Source organism: Crocodylus siamensis, chromosome 5, assembly GCF_052110815.1.
Source record: "Crocodylus siamensis isolate JL-2025a chromosome 5, ASM5211081v1, whole genome shotgun sequence".
Lineage (NCBI taxonomy): Eukaryota > Metazoa > Chordata > Crocodylia > Crocodylidae > Crocodylus > Crocodylus siamensis.
The window spans coordinates 10,296,922-10,318,004 of NC_143399.1; the positions used below are offsets into that span (position 1 = coordinate 10,296,922).

The window sequence follows — 21,083 nt, forward strand, 5'->3', positions numbered from 1 at the left end:
GCAAGACCTGTGCCTGAGTTTTCATCTTAAACTAGAGAGCCCTTGGACTCAAACAAGAACTAACTCCGTGTAACAAAGGCCTCCATGTGCCAGCAACATTGTATAGGCTGATATGCTGTCACCAGGGAATTGCTCAAGACAGCAAAGCTAGCAGATGATGCAGTCAGATGCATGCCACATATCTCCTGAGCCTTCAAAGCCGCCTAGGGGCACACACCCTGTTTCAGAGCAAGGCAGATGCCATGCAGATGAACAGCACGCCTTCCCCGTGCATGCTACCTCCCGAGCAGGGAGCCCGGACTGCAGGACGGAGAATCGGCTCAAGTTCTCCGGGGTGGATCAGCTCTTGACAGAGGAGTTTGTGCACCAGCCAGACTTTGGGAAACCCTCTGAGGCTGCAAAAGGAGCAGGATGAAGCGCAAACTCCAAGATCAAAAGCCACGCTTTCATTAAGTGAGGCATGGTTCTGGTGTACAGGCGCACAGTATAAGGAAGCCCTTTCTCACTCTGTGCAGACAAGAGTGAAATCCAATGCCCTTGACGAATAGCAGCCTTCTCCTTCATAGTCCTCCAGGGGCGCTAAGGAAGGGTAAGGGGTCAGGTAAATACTACAAGCCTATCCTCCAGAACAGGGGTCAGGCTGCATCGCCTCCCCAGCTGCCTGAGTCAACCCAAATCCCTCCTGGCTGCCATGCCGCCCTTCTGCATCTGCTCCATCATGTCTGGTGGCAGAAATTGGCCCTTATTTGGGGAACCATTTCAATATAATTAGCAGGATAGCCCACCCCCCACTAAAAAACCAAAATGTACCCAACAATTTGAAGGCTAAATGGTCTGTCCCTTCCTACAATGCTACAAAACATTTATCACAATTTATCAGAACCAGATTCAGGCTATGAATCAAGCTATTATACACACACAAATGTGGGAAAGAACTGATACTCAGAATTAAGGGTTCTCTGTGTTCTTCATCTTTCATAATCTTAGTAAAAATTGGCTGCAATCAGTCCTGGAAATTAGACAGTCTCACTGCTGTTGTTTACTAGTAACCGCATTTAGCTAAATTTTCCAGTATTCTATATTTACCATTTTCTTAAGTATACGCCAGTGCCCTTGACTGCTTGAAGGGACAGGGAGTTAAAATAATTGCAACATTTTCAGTACAAGACTGCAATCAAAAGCATACAATTTCATATACTAGTTTAATAGTCTGTTTTGTCTAAAGTGGCTCTTTTGCACACTGGATTTTTGTACTTGAAATAATTCCTGGGCACAATACCATAGATTTAGAGTGATATATTGCCATGTCCTTATGAAAAAATATGGTTTTGTTTAGGTTACAATTAGATGCTTTCACAATTTGTCTCTGGAAAACTGAGCCTGTGCAGCTTTGTTTAGTGTGAACTTAAATAACATCCATTTGCAAAATGAAAAACTTTTACAACTAAGCAGTGTTTGTGATGGCCTATAAAAATACTTAAGACCTCTCCTACTAAAAATTTGCATTGTCACATAGTTCCCAATGCATACAAATTCACTAGGCTAATAGCCATGCACTGATTTGGAGTCACGGGTGTCAGTTTAATTAATATGGATGAAACTCATGGGGCTTCCACCCTCCGTGACAATGGGCGGTATATGGTCTCTGTCTTTAATGGCACTCTTCACAGTTGTTGCAGTCCCTCTTCTTTGGTGACTTTCAAAACAAGTGAGCTGTCTTCTCTGCATGATAACATGGGGTCATCTTTCATGGTGCAAAGAAGCCTTTGCTGTACCTGGTCTAGGCCTGGGTAGCTTACTTTAAGCTACCTACCCCTAGACTGGAAGCAGCAGGTGCAGCTGTTTGCTGCTCCCAGGAGCCACATGGGGAGCCTGGTGTAAGCGGGGGGAGATTGGGGGGGTCTAGTGGGGGCAGGGTCCTTGGGGGAGGCAGGGGGCTAAAAATAACCTACTCAGGGTTGGGGTGGTGGTGGTGGAGAGAGCTGCCCCAGGGTGGAGTGACCGGCTGGGCTTTCCCTGCAAATCTGTACAGACGTTGTGGAGATCAGGTCAACCCTTCCTGAGACCGGGCTAACCCAATCTCAATCGAAGTTAGCATGCCTAACTCAGGTGAACTAACTGAGGGCGTGCCACTTTCGGGGTGATATAAGCCCTCTGCATGCCTGTATGACGGGGCATTTCGATCAACCGTACCCTAAAATAATCAGTTCTAAGATACGGGTGGGGGTACTTCAGGGGTTGGGTTTTTTAGGTCGACGCTTCCAAACAAGCTGCGCTCTAATTTCCGTGCATGTGCTGGGTGGGAAGTCACAAAGTGCACAGCTGGAAGGAAAAAAAAAATTGATGATCTGTCTATAATTTCCTGCTACGCATACCACTGTGCTCATCTGAATGGAACGAGAAGAGCTGATCTGGGTATGCTAGGACTCGTGCTGCTCCCAGCTATTCTCTTATCGCTGAAGTGAGAGGGCCTGCGCTTTCAGGATGTAACTTCTAGTGCTGCTGTCAGTGGGACATTCCCCGTGGTACGGGTGTCAAGCTCTCAAATACCTAGATAAATACAGGTTGGGAGCAAATTATAGTTATTACTAAGTACGATATATAAATAAACTGACTCTTTTTTCCTCTTCTTAAAAGGCAGAAAGGAGAAGACATCTGTCACAGATTTTCTCAGACACGCCCTCAAATGTTTTCTTTATCATGCGCTTTCTACTTCCAGCAAAGCAGGCAGCCAGCTCTTCCCTAGCGCAAAATGGCAATGCTCCACTGGCCTGTAGGTCGATAACCCCGAGAAAAGGGCAGTTTCAAAATCAGTTTTGAACGTAACATTAGTTTTCACCGGGGTTGCTATAAACAACTGCAACAAAAATATTTGGGATGATTACCATATCTGTTTCTCCCTTTCCGCAGCATCGCTCCATTCAGAAATTCAAAGGACGGTGCCACGTGTGTTCCAGAGAAAACAGCTTCTGTGGATCCGAGCCCACACCCGATGACTGAGGCTGTTCCGACGGGGCTTAACCCGACTCCCAAATTCACACCCATAGCTTTGTGCAAACAGGCCCCCATGTTGCGCGTGCAAATCTGGCAGACACTTACTTAGTCAGAGGGCTTGCGTCTGCAGAACAGGAGCTGCTCATTCAAAAAAGCTGGTGCAAATCTTACATGCCAAACATAGCAGAGCCATTTCTCTACCTCATGCTTTTTTCATTTGTTTTCCGACGCATCTGTTCATTATGGCAGATGCTGCTGTTGAAAGACCAACTCCACCCAAACTGGGGGTGAATCAAATCCTAAAACTCAGACCCAAAAAGGCCCAGAATTTTGGGAAAGTTCAAACTGGCATCAAAATTGTACACCCAGATCAAAAGTGAGATTCGAATAGCGAGAGATGCTGGAGGGAATCCAAATGCTGCAGTGCGGGCCCACCCATATTTCATGTTGCAATGTAAAAACCCTGCATGCGGTCCCATTGCACTCATATCTATGGGGCTTTTAGGTGAAAAGCACAGGATTGATGTCGTATGGCTATATTTACCTGAAGGAGAAGCTCAGCTAGGCTGCAAAGCCAAAATATCTTATCCCAATATAAAATGCATCCAGGAGTGGCAAAGGGAACTGAGAAGGTGGCTGCGAAAGTAGATTAATGCTCCATCCTTCTTGCCTTCCTTCTGTAAATCCCCTTTTAAATAAACATTTTTGTAAATTTACCAAATACTTGCAAATTACTTTGAGATCCTTGGAGGGAAGGGGCTGTCATGGCCATAGACTACAGAGCACTGAGCATCTCCTGAGTGGTCACCGACCTCCTCGGTGTTCATGGGCATCAAAGTATGATCTAGCATAAAATCTAATATGAAACCTGGCATTTATGGGCCCCTTGTCTTTCAAGTTGTGTTTCTATGACTTTTCACACGTGCCCTTATCTGATCCAGTTATTCAGACACTGTTTTTCCTAGAACATAAGAAATCAGAAAGACTCGAGTTATGTAGCTTACTTCAAGCCCACATTCAAGTTCAAAATTCAAGTTCACAGTGTATTTTCCAGCACCTTGTCTTGTACAGCTTTAAATTATTCATATGAGGAGTCTTTGATTAGCTCCATTAGAATATTATTCCACGCTCAAGAAGATCTTACTATTAGGAAAATTTTAGTAAAGTTGGCTTGAAATTTTCCTTTGCTCATTTTCTTCCTAATATTCCTATTTGTACCCATGCATCTGCCTAAAAGCGTCTTCTCTTTCCCTTGTTTTTCCCCCAGCTAGACGTATTTAATTCTTTTAATCTTTTCTTTAACGTTTCTTTCTCCGTTCCCTCAATTGTTTTTTTTTAATTTCCCATCCGTTAGATGATTGCCAGAGATGCTAAAACGAGAGATGAGCATGTGCCCTGAAGAAACAGACCTTGGGTAACTCCAAGGCAGCTTAAATCGTGAGAGTTTGCCAGCTGCTAGAATAGGCTTTTTACGGCATTAAAGTAAAATAATTACAATCCAAATACTATTTTTAAAAGACAGTAGAATAGCTGTTTTTCATGAAAAAATATCATTTTACAGTGCAAGTGTAAGCAATATATGAAGTGCTATGGCATGTCAGACTAATGCTCCATCTAGCCCACATGATTTCAGTGGGCTGTCTACCGTAAAGTCCCTGAGAGTGGCCAGTACTAGCTCCTTTATCAGCAGGTCCAAGAAGCCCTGTAGCAGGCAGGCATGGAAAAACTAGAAGTTTATTTCTAACCCAGCTTTGCTTTCACATCTTCATCCTCTCCTATGTTTGTAATGAAGCAGCATGATTTCACTGGACTGCAACATGATTCTTGCTTGTCTACTATGAAAAAACGGTAAATAGGTGTGTTTGATTTATCTTCTCTGTAACATTCGTTTTTTTATATCCCACAAATGGGTCCCACGTTTTCTTTCGTTCCCTATCTCTAACTAGGGTGCTATCAAAGTAAAAATTAACTAACTGACTTGCCTGGGCACCACACACTGTTCACTTTGGTGCAGAAGACAAAGAGTTGTAAGATACAGATTTGGTGTTTGCTGAATTTAGAGGATGCCCTTGAGCACATACCTGGCTCAAGGCTTTCATCTGATAAGGTTCATGTGGCCTTGGCAAGGAGCATGCTCTTCACTGGATGCATCTTTGGCTCAAGGCACAGCTTGAATTGAATACATTTCAGTTAGGCCAAAGCACTTTAAATGGTCATCTCTGAGAACATCACTACCAAGCAATTAAAGTTGTCATAAGATTTGAAGACATGCAGGACAAGAAAGCCCATAAAGGACTGCAACAGTTTGATATATTTTCAGACATTCTGGTCTGCTGCAAAGGCCCTCGCGTACTGGCTGGTGAGAGAATTTATTGGCTGGAAGCAAGCTGACAACCTTTTAGACATTAGATGTCGAGAGTACCCCAGGTTGAGAAGGGTCTACCATTCGTTTTCTGTAAGTGCAAACAACCCCCATGATGAAGACTCATTGGCAGAGGCTCCCTCTATGAAGCGTAGAATCATATAAAGTGATTTTTGGCATTATGACCTATGCTATTCAAGGAGAAACGCTAGGGCCTTGTTTTACATGGAAGCAGTGTTTGATAGTAAGAACTGGCAGTCTAGGAATTTGGGTCCTGTTCATGATTCTGTCACAGGCTCGCTCTGCGAACTTATATAAAAGTCTTTTAGCCTCTCTGTGTTTTAGCTACCCCATCTTGTCAAATGGGGATAAATAATAGCCATGTGTCTATGTAAACCACTGAGAGATCTTCACCATATAAGTGCAATGTTTCACCATTATACTTCCATTTGACTGAATCATTTACTAAATTATATTTGGACACTGATGTGCGATTGCATGCCTTTGGCACTGTTTGGACAACCCACCCGTCTTACAGCCCACCGCGTAGTGAAACACAACTCAAATATATAACGCAATTTTGGAAGGCCGGGATAGGGAAATGATGATGATGAGGACAATGACAACAATTATTCTAAAATAACAAGTGACTAGTGACTAAATGGCTTCAGCGTGCGTTCCATTATAAACACGAATTAATCAGCCCTCGCGGTCAGTCAGATACATATTGTTATCCCCATTTCACAGAAGGGGAAAATGAGACAGAAGGGAGTTGAGTTGCCCTAAATCACGCCATCTGTCTATGTAAGAACTAAGATTAGGTATCAGTAGTTCCTAGCTTTCAAGTCACTCCTTAGGACACCAGACAATGCCTCCCTTATCACTCATGTACCTACACATGGCACTGCATATGTGCGTCTGAAAGGGGCTGGATGATGTGGTTGTCAGAGAGAGCAAGGGACTGAACTCAAGGACTCCTGAAGTTCTTCCCATTTATATACCCGGCATGCTATTTTTTTATTCACTCTCCTGTTTCAAGATGTGTGTGTGTGTGTGTGTGTGTGTGTGCATACACACACTCACACAGTAAATGAAATCATATCAATATGGACACAGCAGATTAGTTTTACAAGGTTCCCACCAGTCTGACATTCATCAGCCTTCTAATCTAACAGTAACGAAATACCCTTTACAAATACATGTTGAAGCAACATGCTTCCACTCCAAGTCCTGGGGCTGCAGGTTAAATTGATACCCAAGACCGATGTTGTACCAGGCCCTGATTGATGAGCTTTGATTTTGACATTCCCAGGGAATGGGTCTGCTTGCCTGGCCTCCAAGCAGGGGTTAAAGGAAAGTTGTAAGCTCTGCTTCTAAAGCACTTGGAAGTCTCTGCCTGTATCAAAACTGTTTCATATAAGGCGCTCTGCCAGGCAATAAAATATTTTTGATGGACTCTTACTTTATCATTACCCATGTTAGAAAAATGTATTGTAAGAATACCAACACAATTCAGGGAAGTAATCATCTGCAGATTTAGTAGGCATTCTCAATTGGCAAAAATGAAAGATTTATTGTTGGGATGATGAAACAAAGAGCAGTTGTGCAAACTTTACTGAGCTGGATTATAAGAACATGCCTTTTCCATTTCCCACTTTTAAATGCCTTGGATGTAGTTTCAAAAGACAGATCAAGATCAATTATTTAACATTGCAGTTACACTATACCTGAGCAGAGGCTCCCTTCACGCATATGTTATCTGTACACTGCAATAAGAGGAGGAGAGTCAGAGCGCCCATTGCTGCAGACAGAAAGTGCAGTCCTAGAAATAAGACTTGTATTGTTCTTCGCTTCCACAACCAGCACAGGGATGTGAATAGAAAAGTCAGGCAATGACAGATGTCTGGGATGTAAAGGTACAGCTATTAGAAATGAGGCTCTGTATCTCAGCAAAAGGCTGCTAGCAGCACCTTCTGGATTGCCTGGACACAAAAAAATGCAGCCGCCCCAGATACAGATATAATACAGATCAGTCTGTAGTTCCAGTGTTATCTCCAAAAGTCACCACGCTGTTGAATAAAAGCTCAGTCTTGCAAACCCTTACCAAACGGAGCAGTGCCCCTGAAACGGATGGGACTCTGTGTGTGAAGAAGGGATCGCAGACTTGGGTCCCAAAGGGGGCTTAAGAAATAAAATAGATGGAGGACAAAGCAACTGAAGTACTATCTTTTATTAGACCAACTGAATAATTACAAAAAAATTTGTTCTTTGCAAGCTCTGGGGCCACATGCCCGTCATCGGGCAAAGGAGAAACTGAAGCTGTTATTGAGATTCTCTGATGACACAAGCCACAGAGAGGCATTGCAAGTCCATCGTGATTATTTTCCTTACTACTGGACCATTGCCGTGCACAATAAGCATATATTTACAAACAATATGATTAGCCCCCTTTTTCCCCTGGGTAAACTGAGGCACAGAAAAGTGAATGCCAGCATTTCTAGATATGCCGGCTTCATTTCGGTGGCTCAGTTATTGGATGTCCAATTTGCTGCACCGCGGCAGTGAATTTCCGAATTGGCTCGGAGCTGGAGGCATTACGCCTTAAAGAAGCAGCAATCCACACGCAGGAAAGATGTTCTTGACAATCCTGCCCAGGTGTCTTTCCAGAAGACACACGTCTGGTACGCTTACTCAGGTTGAATAACGCATTGCTCCACCAGTCGTGCGTTGAAATCAATGGGGCTACTTGCCAAGGAAGTGCGAAGGGTTTCAGAATCTGGCCCTCAGTTAGCCTTAAGCAGATGCAAACATGCTCTGAGGAACTGTATTTTTTTATTTGCATACAACTGAAAAAGAGCTAGCTAACGCTGAATTTTCCTGGGGTTAACAATCAACACTTTCAGAACTGAGATCCAACTGTATATGTTCCAGGATAAAGTCTTCAATGTGCACTAAATTCCTTCTCCTCCCTGGAGACTACACTATAAGGCTTTTGTGCTGACTGCAAACGCAGATTAACGGTTTTATTAAATGATACATGTTTCACTAATACACAGCATTAAAATCTCCTGGCCTAATAAGAGATGTTAATGAGTATATTGCTGGCACAGGTTTTAAACAATATTTAATTTTACTGCTTTTTAATTTGACCAAACCCTCTCCAGGTGAGCCAAACTATTTTTTTTTCTTTTTTGAGGTTAATTGGTCTTTAGAAAGGGTAAATCATTGGAAGTTCAGAACAATTCTGCCCCATTTTTATTAATTCCCCACAGAACGCATTCACAGAAATGAAGTGAAAGCCAGTACCTAACATCAAGGACGTGCTCACAAACACTTCGTTTTAAAGTTTAGACTTTTAAAGCCTCCCGACTCCTGTATTACAAAATTGCTAACATTTGGCTGCAAGACAAAACAAGACCATTACATTATTCTTTATAAAAAATATCCCCATATTGTGCCCAGATAAAAAGCTATTGCATGCAGCCTGAGCAACTGCAGCAAAACTCACTCTGAACAAACTTCTTAATAGGATCTTTGGGAGTAAATCTGCCTCACTGAAATGATGAGGAGACTCAGCTGAATTACAGTTTTGGGAACCAATTTCTGGATATCTCTTTGAGGTGTATTAAGACATGCCTATGGGGAGCAGATCACTCGCGGTTATATTTACTGCTTTGCAAAACTTATGACTCGATGGGGACTGAAAGTGTCTAGCTTAGGGTGTATCGCCTGATCTTTACTACTGTGCAGCTTCATATAGTGAAGCTGATGGACGATTCAATCCCACATGGGATGCATAGCGAGAAAGAAATCTTGTCATGCTTTTGCTACATGGGAAATAAGGATTTGAGCCTGATGCCCTAAGAGTTATTGCAAACCGGATGCTGGGAAATGGGGAGGCTTTTCAATTTTTGCATCCTCAGATGAAATAATTTGATACAATCCATTGATCTGGATTGCAGGTCCCCCTCCCCCTGATGTTCTGGCACAGCTGGAATGAATTGGGAATTAGAGCCTGACTGCAAGATACTTTCAAAAGGAGACTCTCCTCAACACACTTGTGGACCTGTACTAGGGTCGCCAACCCTCCAGGATTGCCCAGGAGCCTCCTGGAATTAGATATAAATCTCCAGGAGACTGTTAAGAGTCACCTGGGAGATAAATGATAGGGCATTCATTAAAATAAATATTCAATGTTGAATCCGGTTTATGCAGTAGTCCAGTGTGCATTTGCCTTCCTGACGTAAAGTCTACACATCATAATCCATAACTGACATACGCAAGCACGCGGGCATGTTCGCGTTGTGTGTTGCGGGCATGTTGGCGTTTCGGAAACCTCCTGGAATAGATTCAGGGTTGGCGACCCTAATCTGTACTGAGAATGGGACTCATAAATCTGTGTTTGGACTATCATCCAGAGTCCAGCCATAGGAGAGGTGCAAATAATTCCCAGTGTCTTACAATGAGGAATGATCACTGCTCCTTGAGGTTTGTGTGACAAGTGGATAAAACTCAAAAACCTGGTCTCGAGATGTTGGGTAATGGAGGTAATGGAGAAATCTTCCAAGGTGGACTGGGAGCAGTGCCTAGAAATTTGGTCTTTGGCAGCCAGACATGGCAGGTTGCAGCTAATAAATTTTAAGATTTTATACTGGATATAGTTTACCCTACAATATCAGAAAGTGAGTGTGGCTAGCCCTGGCTGAGGATGGGGGAGCCCTGGTGTGTAACTAGCTCACTTTTGCATACGACACAGGAGTGCCAAGCAGCGCGGCGAGTGGGGAAAACAGCTATTAATAGTCCTCCGATTAGGTTGGGACATTGCTCGCTCTTTTGCAATATGCTGAAATCTTCGTGTCCTGACAAAGATCTGGCGTTATGGACAAAAGTCAAATGCCGCCCCACCTCACAACTGGCGCTTGGAGGATATGGGATTTTTGAGCAGAGCAGCCAGAATTCGGGGGAAAAAAGTTACTTCAGCTGAAACAGGAAACAACACAAAAGCAAAAACAACCACTCCACATACATTTCCTGTGCATCAATCTGCAAGATTTTCTGCAGCTGAAAATGAGGGTTTCTTGTCTTTTTTGTTTTAATTACTCTGCCCTTTTGTTTAACCTTTTCTCTTTTCATTTAGTGTCATTCTGACATGTAAAAATTCTGTTTCGAAACAAAATTACGTGCACGTGTGTATATAGCAAACGTTGAAATGACAAGGTTTACCCTGCTCCCCCTCCTGCCACATACACTTTGTTTGGCTAAAATGATTGGCCAGATCTGACCTATATTTTGGGCCCTTCAATTCTCCCTTTCATATTTACTCTAGGCCAAGGAAGCGGGGTTTGCTCTCTGCACCACGTGCCCAGGAGAACACACCTTTGGATCCGGGGCAATAAAAACGCTATTCTCAAATCCACAGGACGATTGGCATGACCCACACATTGCTGTATTGGCTGCTCTTGTTTTCTTTCCTTGCCTTGCTGCATAATACTATCCACCTTTTCACAAGCCCAGCTCTCTATCTGCTCCGGCGATATCCTGTGTCGGTGAGTCCCAGGGCGCTCGCGCGCTGCCGGGGCATTTCTTTTGATGGATTCTAAATACGCTCATTTTGTTCTCATACATATTTCCTGGGATATCTTATGAAGGGAAAGAGTAAAATAGTAATTCATACGTGTCATGATGACCTGGCTCCAGATAAATGTCACAGAGGGACAACAAATGGATGGAGTGGGTTTGCTTTAATTATGCTTCCCAACCACTGAGTAATTTGGACAAGGCAACTGAAATAAAAGGATTCATGTAATTGAAGTCATCTTCTTTCCAAACTAAATAGCTCAACTTTTTTTAAAATCCCTCATTACGAGGAAGTCCCAATCGGTACCTCTAAACATCTTCTTTTACTCCTCACGATCTCACCACTCTTCTGAGCAAGTTTCTTAATGGAGGGGACCAAGGCAGTATATGGTATGATACAAATGCTAACTGTAGTATTTTCTCTGTCTTGCGAATGTGCGAAAGAATCTTATTTCCATTTTAATTGCAGCAGGTCACTGAGCAGTCATCTTCATTGAGCCAACTATGCACAATAACTTCTAAGTCTTTTGCCTCGCAGGATCTGCAAATTTGGAGCTCAACCATGTGCTGTATAGAAAAAGTTCACATTGTGCCTGCCAACAGGCATTAGCTTGCACGTATCCAAGCTGAATTGCTTCTGCCACTCTGTGGTCCCATCGTTCAGCACATTTAAGCTCATCAATCATGTCACGCAATCCTTAGTGGTTTTAGTAGACAAATAATTTCAGTATCATCGCAAATCGCTGATTTACTTTACTTCCTTCTCCTAGCCACATTAGGCTCTCAATCGTCTAGTTCCTTAAAAGCACCCATAAGTGTATAGAAAAGTCAGTACAACGAGAGGTTTCTGGGAAAATGGTTATTCTCCTGAAAGACAAGGTGCTCCTAAAACAGTCTTCTTTCAAAGCTCTGAGGACACTTGCAAAAGGATGTATGAACCAAGCCTTGCGCCTCTGCTTAGAGATAGGTAAGTGGCTTCGTTTCTCCGATGAAAACGCAGAAAATCTTATCACTGCATGCACAAAAGGAGCATGCGCATTACACCCTGATTTCTATGTTGGCCTGGAACTGCAGGACACAAAGACCACAGTGCCCAGCATACATTATGGTCAACCTAATCCTGTCTGCTAAGATCACGATTTCCACTGGCTACCATGGCTATTAACTTGGTTAAAATGCCCTACTTCCTTTGGTGTTGTAAGTCATGCCTCTACCTTGGTCTGTTTACTAAGCAGAAATACTGACTTTTGTTGGGGGAGGGGGGTCCCCTCTATAGAGAACTACAACCAGAGTAGCTATTGCAGATGGAAGAAGAGTCCCACCTAGACACAATGCAGTGGCCTGACCAGGAACTCCAGAGTTGAAAAGCTGGATCAGTCACCTAACACCTCTGTGCTCTGGCCGCCCCATCTGTTCTGTGACAATCGAGCCATATGTCTTAATTAATTAAGGTGCATGGGTAAGATGCACTTATTACTGATGTCACAATTAGATTCTGTTTTGTAGAGCAGCAGCACTCAGGGATTTGGATCCTGACCAGAACTGACCACGCTGGGTACCATACACAGGCCAAATAAAAGAGTTTCTACTCCGAGGACTTGCAGGACCGAGCTATAACAAGCAGGCGTGAATAACGCAGGGAGGAAAGGACACAGACAAGCGTTGAAACTGGGAGGTGGCACAATTTGTTTCATTGAGAGTGGTTCCCTTTAGAGATGATTATGAATGATAGTCAGGCTGCATATCATGATGTTATCCTTGGCAGTCCATGCAGGTATCATGATAGTTATGATGTCTGGTTTCTCTAAATATAAAGTGCCTAGGTAAAAACATGCATCTTCACCCCCAGTTACTCAGGTCTGAACTGTGAGTTCTCCGGAGGTGTACGCACACAGCAATGGCAGGTTTGTTTTCTATTATTTATGAAGCTGCCACAGTGCCGGAGATGATGAAAGACATGATCTGCAGGTGCATAATTGTGTCCACATTATATAATCATAAGCCCAAAACGGGCTGCATGGGTAACTATGTCTTTATATTTGCAAATGGACTTGAGGTGAGTGCACGGTATTTAGGAACCGCCGGTACTCCATACACCAGAGTGCCGGTAATCCTGAAAGATCGCCGAAGATGCAGCCATGAGAAACATTTTTTAAATGAAAGCCGTTTAAGCTTGCTAATTTTTGCTGTCTCAGACAATCAAAATTCCAATTGTCTGGGACATCAAATCTAAAAAAGCATGAAATTAATCTTCAATAGTTAAAGTCTTAAAGGCATTGCATCATTATTTTTCTTGGATATATTTTTGATTATAATGCAGATGAACTTCAAATTTAATAAAACTAAAATAACATGAGTTAAGTATGAAACATAACAGGATATTGCAGAGAGATTAGGTAGTTTCCTTGAGACTACTTGCAGAGCCCAAGGAAAAAAAAAAAATCAAACCCAAGACACACAATGAAGAGAAGGCACCACTTAATTAGAATATTTAACGGAATATGAAAACAGAATACTCGGATTTTGGCAACAAAACACAGAAAGCACGAGAACAACCCAAAATGTCAGTCGGGCCTTTATTGCAGATACTGTTTTTCCTTTCAACTGTCTGTAGTAGAGAAGGAAGCATGCTAGCTAAATTTAAGCCAGCTGTAATGATGAGAGTGTTACAGTTGGACCAGAGGAAGCCTTACCTCATGAAAGTATTGTGGAAACTGCTGTTGGAAAGATAATAAAAGGATTAACTTCAGTTTTAGTGGACCATTTACTTTTCAATCAAAATGTCTCATGTATTTCCTGTTCTCAAGTAGCTTGAATTCCAAAATTCCTTTGTCTATTACAGTACATAGTAGCAAAGCCTGTCATAAGAAATTAATAATTTTACATGGAAGAGCGCTTTTATGTATGTGGGTGGAGTGCTACTTGCTGTTAGCCCCTGACCAGTTTCACTACCTACTTAGCCAAGGGGAAAAAAACCAGAAAATAAAAATGCGGGAAGCACAAGTGTGCACCACTGACTACTGGAAGCAAGGGAAGAACATTTTCAGTGTAATTACCCAGAGATTTAAAGTTTCTAAAACAGCTGCAAAACAAGAAAAAAAAAAAACCCTAACACCTCAATAGACACAAATGGAGGTACCGTACGATTTTACACAGCACAATTATTACAGCATCTCTGGATACTCAATTGTTTAAAATGACGCAGCAATACTCTACCACAAAGAAAGCACTACACAGCAACACTTCTAAAAAATGGGATGTAACTTAGTAGGCAAAGAATCCCTGTTTGATATTGATAACTTCATGGCTACAGGCAGAAATTACACATCAACTGGTATAAGTAATCAGAAACCGGTTCAAATCTGTAACATAACAGAAGTTCAGTACACGTGAACTGCTTTCAAATCGGCTGAAAATGGTTTAAAATAAACCTGGATGGAGGCAGTATCAAACATAACTGATTTAGTTTAAATCTGTTTATTGAACTTCTGTCCCAGATCCCTTCTAGCTTCAAGTTGACTCACAATCCCCTAGCATCCCAGGATGCTTTGCATCTCCCCTGCAACCCCCCACCCCTTGCAGGGTGGGTAGGCTAGCCTTGGCCCAAACTGTCTGATCTAGCCAAGCAGGAGACATGCTCTAGCAACCCCCTTCCCTTTCAGCCTAGGCCACTGCAGACATGTGGCTGCATTTCCAGAATCAAAAATGAATGTCTGTTCACTTACTTGTTGGTTCAAACTATGTAGTTTAGACTAACCTGTGAAGATTGAATCAATTCAGCACCAGGCTTTTTGACTGTCTGTACTTAGCCTAAGGGGACATTTTGTGGCCTGGGATCTCACTCCAGCATTTTCAATGGCAGAAAACTAGACTCGAAAGGAAGATGCACCTTTTAATGTGCTTGCAGACATCTAGTTTTACTTTGTTTCCTGTCTCATTGATTATTAAATGGTGTCCCTCCCCAAGGCACCCTTCTTCGTTATGGCTAGGGAAGGGTTAACTGCTAATTCTGTGATGATACACATTTAATTCTGATTGGGGCATTCAGAGCTGTGGAGTGGTTAGATGGTCAGCTGGAACGAAACAGGCCTTTACATAGGTATACACCAAAACTATATACATGTGCAGCACATGCTCTCCACCATATCAGATCCGCAGGTCTCATTAAATCTTGAGACGCGATCAATAGCTTATCATTTAATACAGACCATCATAACTGAAAGGAGGACATTTTCAGCTTTTGCTAAAATGTTACGTGACCTAACATCCCTCCTAGATGCAGACTCCTAAAGAAATGCTGAATGGGAATGTAACATTAGAAATCTGCTATACAATAGCTGCCAAATACGTATCACAGAGAAATGGAAAAGAGTCTTTTTCAGCTCTGTGGACTTTCCACCGTGTCTTTCATCACTAAGCAGGTTTCCCCTCTCTATCCATTTCCTTCAACTGATCAAAAAATGCTTCTCTCTCAACCTCATAATTAAAAAAGCATGAGAGAATTGAGGAGTAAAGATTGTTTTTCTTTCTTTGCAAGTGATAAAACTAGACATAAGGCCAGCTTCTCTGTCTAACCCATACGCTTTGGTAGTTCCTTTACCATTTTATTTGTAAGAAGGGAGTTTTCATTATTCTTCTAACCCATATGGCAATAACTGTAAGTCATTTAAATTCCTCCTTACTTTAGCAAAAAGTATTTTCGTGCTACTTATAAAACCTGTAGAAGAACTCCTGCTCATTAAATCCGACTGACAGAGGGATCACTCTTCAAACTATTCCTCTCTCAGCCAGGTAGGTCATGATTTCTCAGGCAGATGATGATACATTTCCAGTTTTAATTGGAATAATGTAATTATTTTAATTAAGGCAACTATGAAAGTAGCATCACTCAGAGACCAAGACAAATGAGACGTTTGTAAGGGTACCGCCAGCAAAACAAGAAATGCTGCATATTGCTTTTCCTACTGGCCACGCTATCATTAATATTTGTCAAGGTCTCAAGAGCCAACACAGAATAGCAGTTTGTCCTATAAACAATTTTTTCTTTTCTTTTTGTAGAAAACCCAGGCTTGCCAAAATAGCATTCATTCTTGCCTAAACTTCTGAAGGATTTTGCTCGTCGCAATTTTTTGCTATTAAAACAATGAAAATTGATGCTGGGGGAATTCAATGGGCAGCTCTAATGTTTCGGTGCAATGATTTCTTTGATTTTTCTGGTTAAGGTATCAGCAAAGACACCAACGTCAGAGCTCTGTTTAGAAGCTCCTGTCAAACTTGCTCGTCTTTGTGTCATTGCATCAGGGCCTTATATCATCACTGCTTCCACTGGACAACATTATTTTTTATTCTAATTTGGCTACATTGTCAATATAGCCTGCATGCAAGCCTCCTTTTTGAAATGAGGATGTTGTTTTCATCTGCATGCGCAGAGGAGAACAATAGTTTTCATGGGGGGGAGAAAAAATCTCTATTTTGTAAATTAAAAAAAGGAATATAAGCTTTGGGAAATCTCATTAACTTTTTTTTTTAACCATTCTAAACTCTTAATAAGGTCCTTTTTCTTCCTCCAACTGCCATGGCAAACTTTTGCACTCATAACTCCATGGGTTATTGTGGAGCTGGAGGAATGAAAAGAATTTCATTAGATGTGTTTTATGTTTCTTGATTAAAAATGTCACCCGGGGCTCAATGACTCTTGTTTTACATTAAATGACTGCTGCCTGCTTTGATCATCATTTTATTAATGCTTTAATGAATATTAAAAAAAATAAACCATTGTATTAAATGGTAAGCTTTCATATAAAGGAACGGAGTCTCTTTTCCAAGAGCTACAATATTTATTACAAAAACATTTCCTTGCAGATTAAGTCTCCGGTTCTCCTTAGCGCTATTGCTGACTACATTACAGGAAAGTACAATAATTAGATTGGAATAACGCTCAAGAAAAAGAGGGAAAGAGCAGAGGAGCGTGTTTCTAGTCAAACAAATATTTTCCAGACTTACCATGCACTTGTTTGGTTTTTCTCCAGAATGAACCCTCATATGAATCAGCAGTTTGTAGCGAGCATTGAAAGGCTTATACCGACGGACGCAGCCAGCCCAGAAGCAAGTAAAGTCCTCTCCTTTCCGCTGGTCAATGTGCGTCTTTTCTATGTGTCTGACCAGTTCGTCTTGTTGGTCGTACGTGGCATTGCAGTCAATCCACCGACAGGCCTGTTTGCCGTTGCCGACCTCTTGTTCGTCCCCTTCGCTGGGTTGAAGGGACTTGGGAGACATGGAGCCGTGCAAATGAGGCAGCGTCCCTTGAGCCTGGCTTAGCTGCTGGTGCAAGTGATATGGTGGCGGCAGGCCCTGGTGATGCCGAAAGAGCTCTGTCGTGGAGGAGTAATCGTCGGTCGGTTCTTGCTTTAGGAAACTCACCTTCTGGCTGCCGTGCGAGGAGACATCTTGCGGAGGAATGCTGGTGCCGTTCATCATCAGGCTGAGGCTTGCATTTTCCTCCGTTTGCTGCATTTGTAGCTGATCGCAGTCACCTCTGTCACATTCAGTGGAAATAGATACAAGACATGCTGGAGGGGAGGGAACGCTGCACGGGTTCCCAGGCTGGGAGCAGGGCTGGGGGCGAGAGGATTTCTGAGCGCTGTGGTGACTGATCTCCACGGGATGAAAGGAAATGCCAGCCGAATTAGTCCGCAGCCCATTCACGCAGGTGACCAATGACGTCTGCGACGTATGGATGATAGCTGTAATATCAATTCCTTCAGCTGAAGACGGCACAACAGAGATGCATCTCTTCTTCAGGTTGCTTGATTGGAGCCGGGCTGAGTGCTGGGGGCTGCCAAGTGACAATGGACCCAGGGAGGAGCTATGTTCATTATTAAACAAGTAGGAAGAAAGTGAATTTGTCAAGCTATTATTCATTAGGTCTAGTTCGGGATGCAGACTACCAGAGCCTCTGAGCTCCATTCCCTCGGTAATCCTCCTATGTGCTGCAGCCTCCGATAGGACCTTATAATCACTTGGGCACTCTTGCTTAATGTGCTGAGCGGGGAGACTTCCATTCATGCACGAAGTGGGAGAATCTACCGAGTCCTGAAACCTGGGAGACCTGGAATACAGTTTCGTTAAACGTCACTGACTGCTGCACAATTTACGATTTTCATACGCGATACAACACTTATGAAACCCTTGAGAAGAGAACCGCTTAATCTCTACCATGGGCCATCGGCTTCTTGCAGCAATTACCTTAAGACAGTCAGCGATTCCTCCTCTGCAACCTTGTAAAGACAGCATCATTTTACACATCACTCATTCATTTTACCCAGCAGGTTATGCGACATACAGACAACTTGGCCTCCACCGCTACGGACAACTCACCAATCCAGGTACAGGCTGGGCCAAATAGTAGCATCACATTTAAAGCCGTGTTGTTTTTTAATTGTTCAAATGAGTGTTTTAGTCAGAGCATGTGTGGAAAATGCCTTTGGGTTTTCCTTTGGGTAACTGAAACATGGCTGAGCTGGTTTTGTTTGTACTTTAAAGAGAATAAGGACTCGTAGTAGAGGTGATATCTTTCATTAGACCAACAAGATTTTTGCAAAAACAGTTCTTTAATTGCAAGCTTTCGGGCACAAACACCCTTCATCAGGCATTGGAGAAAAGATTGTAAAAGTTCTCCTGGGTACAAATGAAAGTTCATGTTTCACAGGATTTCACAGAGGAGTCAATAGGTGGAAAACTCCTCTGGGCAGTCTGTTCATAGCTGAACTGAATGAACTTTCATTTCTACCCAGGAGAACTTTTACAATCTTTTCTCCAATGCCTGACGAAGGGTGCTTGTGCCTGAAAGCTTGCCATTAAATAACTGTTTTTGCAAAAATCTTGTTGGTCTAATAAAAGTTTTCATCCCTACTGTAAGTCCTGATTGCCTTTTCCTCTGGACCAATACAGCTACAACCTGGATACCTGATAGTTTAGAGAGAGACATTCTTCTTCATTACATTCCTAATTTTTCAACTCACAAGGAATCTGAGGACATTAATCAACTAAAAATAAAAGGGAAAGGAGGAAATAACCAGGACAACTGTCAACTATATATGAAGACACCCATGCTGGTAGCCTGAAACCTGTGATGTTCAACCCCTTCCCCAAGAAATCATCCACAGATTGGATTGTATTAATTCTAGTTTCAACAGGACTGTTACCTGGATTAGTTGCTTACTATGCAGTCCTTCTAGGACAGGGGTGGGCAAAATGCGGCCCGGGGGCCGGATGCGGCCCTGCCAGGCCATTCTATCTGGCCTGCGGGGCCCCTAAAAAATTTAGAAAATTAATATTTATCTGCCCTGGGCTGCCAGTCATGCGGCCCTTGGTGGCTTGCCAAAACTCAGTAAGCGGCCCTCCGCCCAAATAATTGCCCCTGCTCTAGGTGTTAAACTGCCTTGTTCATTTTAACTGATTTAATCGCTCCGCTTCGTACCTCAGTAGTGTCACCTCCCCTTGTCTCTTGTTCACCTACAGAAAATCTTTTCTTGCTGCCAGCCCACTCCTAGCATCTGACGTAGGCTGCTGCCTATGAACGCTTGTGTGTCCGTGAACAAGTCACAAAGGTGCCACCTTCTGTCTTTCTCATTTGGTGCTATGAGAAGGATACGTGTGCTGTGTGTCATGCCCTGACACATCCTGACCCTATCGGGAAGCCAAGCTTTAGGTAACAAAGTAGAGCCAGCCAGGAGCATAGAAACACAGAGCTAGGTCATTATCAGATCAGGTGAACGACCTGCCAAATCCTGCATCTAATATCAGGTGCTTCAAAGAAGACAGGGCTTACAAACCTCCAGAACAGACAATTTTGAGATGACCTGCTCAGAGGGAAAGTTTCTTCCTCGCATTTGTTTCTAGGAAATTAGACAGTGGCTTACACTTCAAAGCAGTTTCTCTCTATTATAAATGTTTATCCTAGCAGATACCACTTTGTCTACCTCCTCAGGATTAGCAGGTATTGCCTAGTAGTCCCAGAGTTCACGTGGGATTTGGGCAATCAAGAGGCCAGGGACTGGATCTCAGGGACTGGATCTCTCCAGATGGGGAAATGGAGTACTTAAGCAAGTCCTAAATGACTGCGCAGTTACAACTGCGCGGTCAGGTGCTCAAGTAGGTGTGCCCAATGTGAGCAACGTTTGTATAAATGGCATGCAGAGGCAGCTAAGTACTAGTAAGGAATTGTGCATGGAGCCGCCATACCATAGCTGTGATGCAAACATCCACGTGACAAATTGCAGCACCATCAAATAAACTGCATGTATCCTACATCTTTGGCTAATTCACCTCTACTTTCCCCACTAATCCCTCTTTGGTGGGAATATTTCTACAGTTAGCCTTTAAACAGCCATCCATTAAAAGAAAACCCATCCCCAAGGAAGTTTCTCTTTTGCAGAAAATGTAGCATTTTGTCAAAAAATAAAAAGTCATCTACACCTCAGGGTTGGTACTATTCAGTTTTCTAGTTTTGACGGTTTTCTCCGAGTCTTACATCTTGTGAACCATTCGTACTTATTTTAAAGGGTTTAGTCCCACTGGAAAACCTCCATTCCCCACTATTTAGATCTCGAACCGTTGGCTCTGCCGCTTTAAGAATACTGTTTTTAATAATTTTAGTGGCTTCCATAATCCATTAGTTATAATTTCTCTCTCTAGGTTTGCACCGTTGGTTTCATAGTAAACTAAAGCACCTGGTTTAACAGATGGCAAGGTTGAAAAAATGGGCCTAATGCATTTTTTAACACTTCTAAAACCACATGTCTGTAAAATATGTGGCATAAGCAAAATATATGATGGAGCATTTCACTGGCACTTGTCTGGGATGGCCTTCATGTAGCTTTGCACAGCATTCCTGCTGTCTTAAACTCATTATCAGAAAGCCTTTACAGCACACCACCTTGAGCACAATGTACTCTGCAGTGTGATTTCTAAAGGGAAGCACAAGGAAGATTGAGTTGAATTATTTCAACTGAGAGAGAGAGAGAGAATGAGCGTGAGCACATAATGAATTCACACTTCCATCCCTGCAGCCCTCTTTCACAAAGGCTGTGCTTATGTAATATTTATTAATTATTATGAATAATAATGTAACACACACTTGTACCCACTG

General features: G+C 42.6%; 1 protein-coding gene across 1 annotated transcript in view; it reads right to left on the reverse strand.

Moving 5' to 3' along the window:
• Positions 1-21,083, reverse strand: part of GLIS1 (GLIS family zinc finger 1) — a 298,478-nt gene that overhangs the window by 127,629 nt on the left and 149,766 nt on the right. The window contains exon 4 of the mRNA XM_090048455.1: positions 16,937-18,041. Coding sequence (XP_089904581.1) covers positions 16,937-18,041 — 1,105 coding nt within the window. The remainder of the gene's footprint in view (positions 1-16,936; positions 18,042-21,083) is intronic.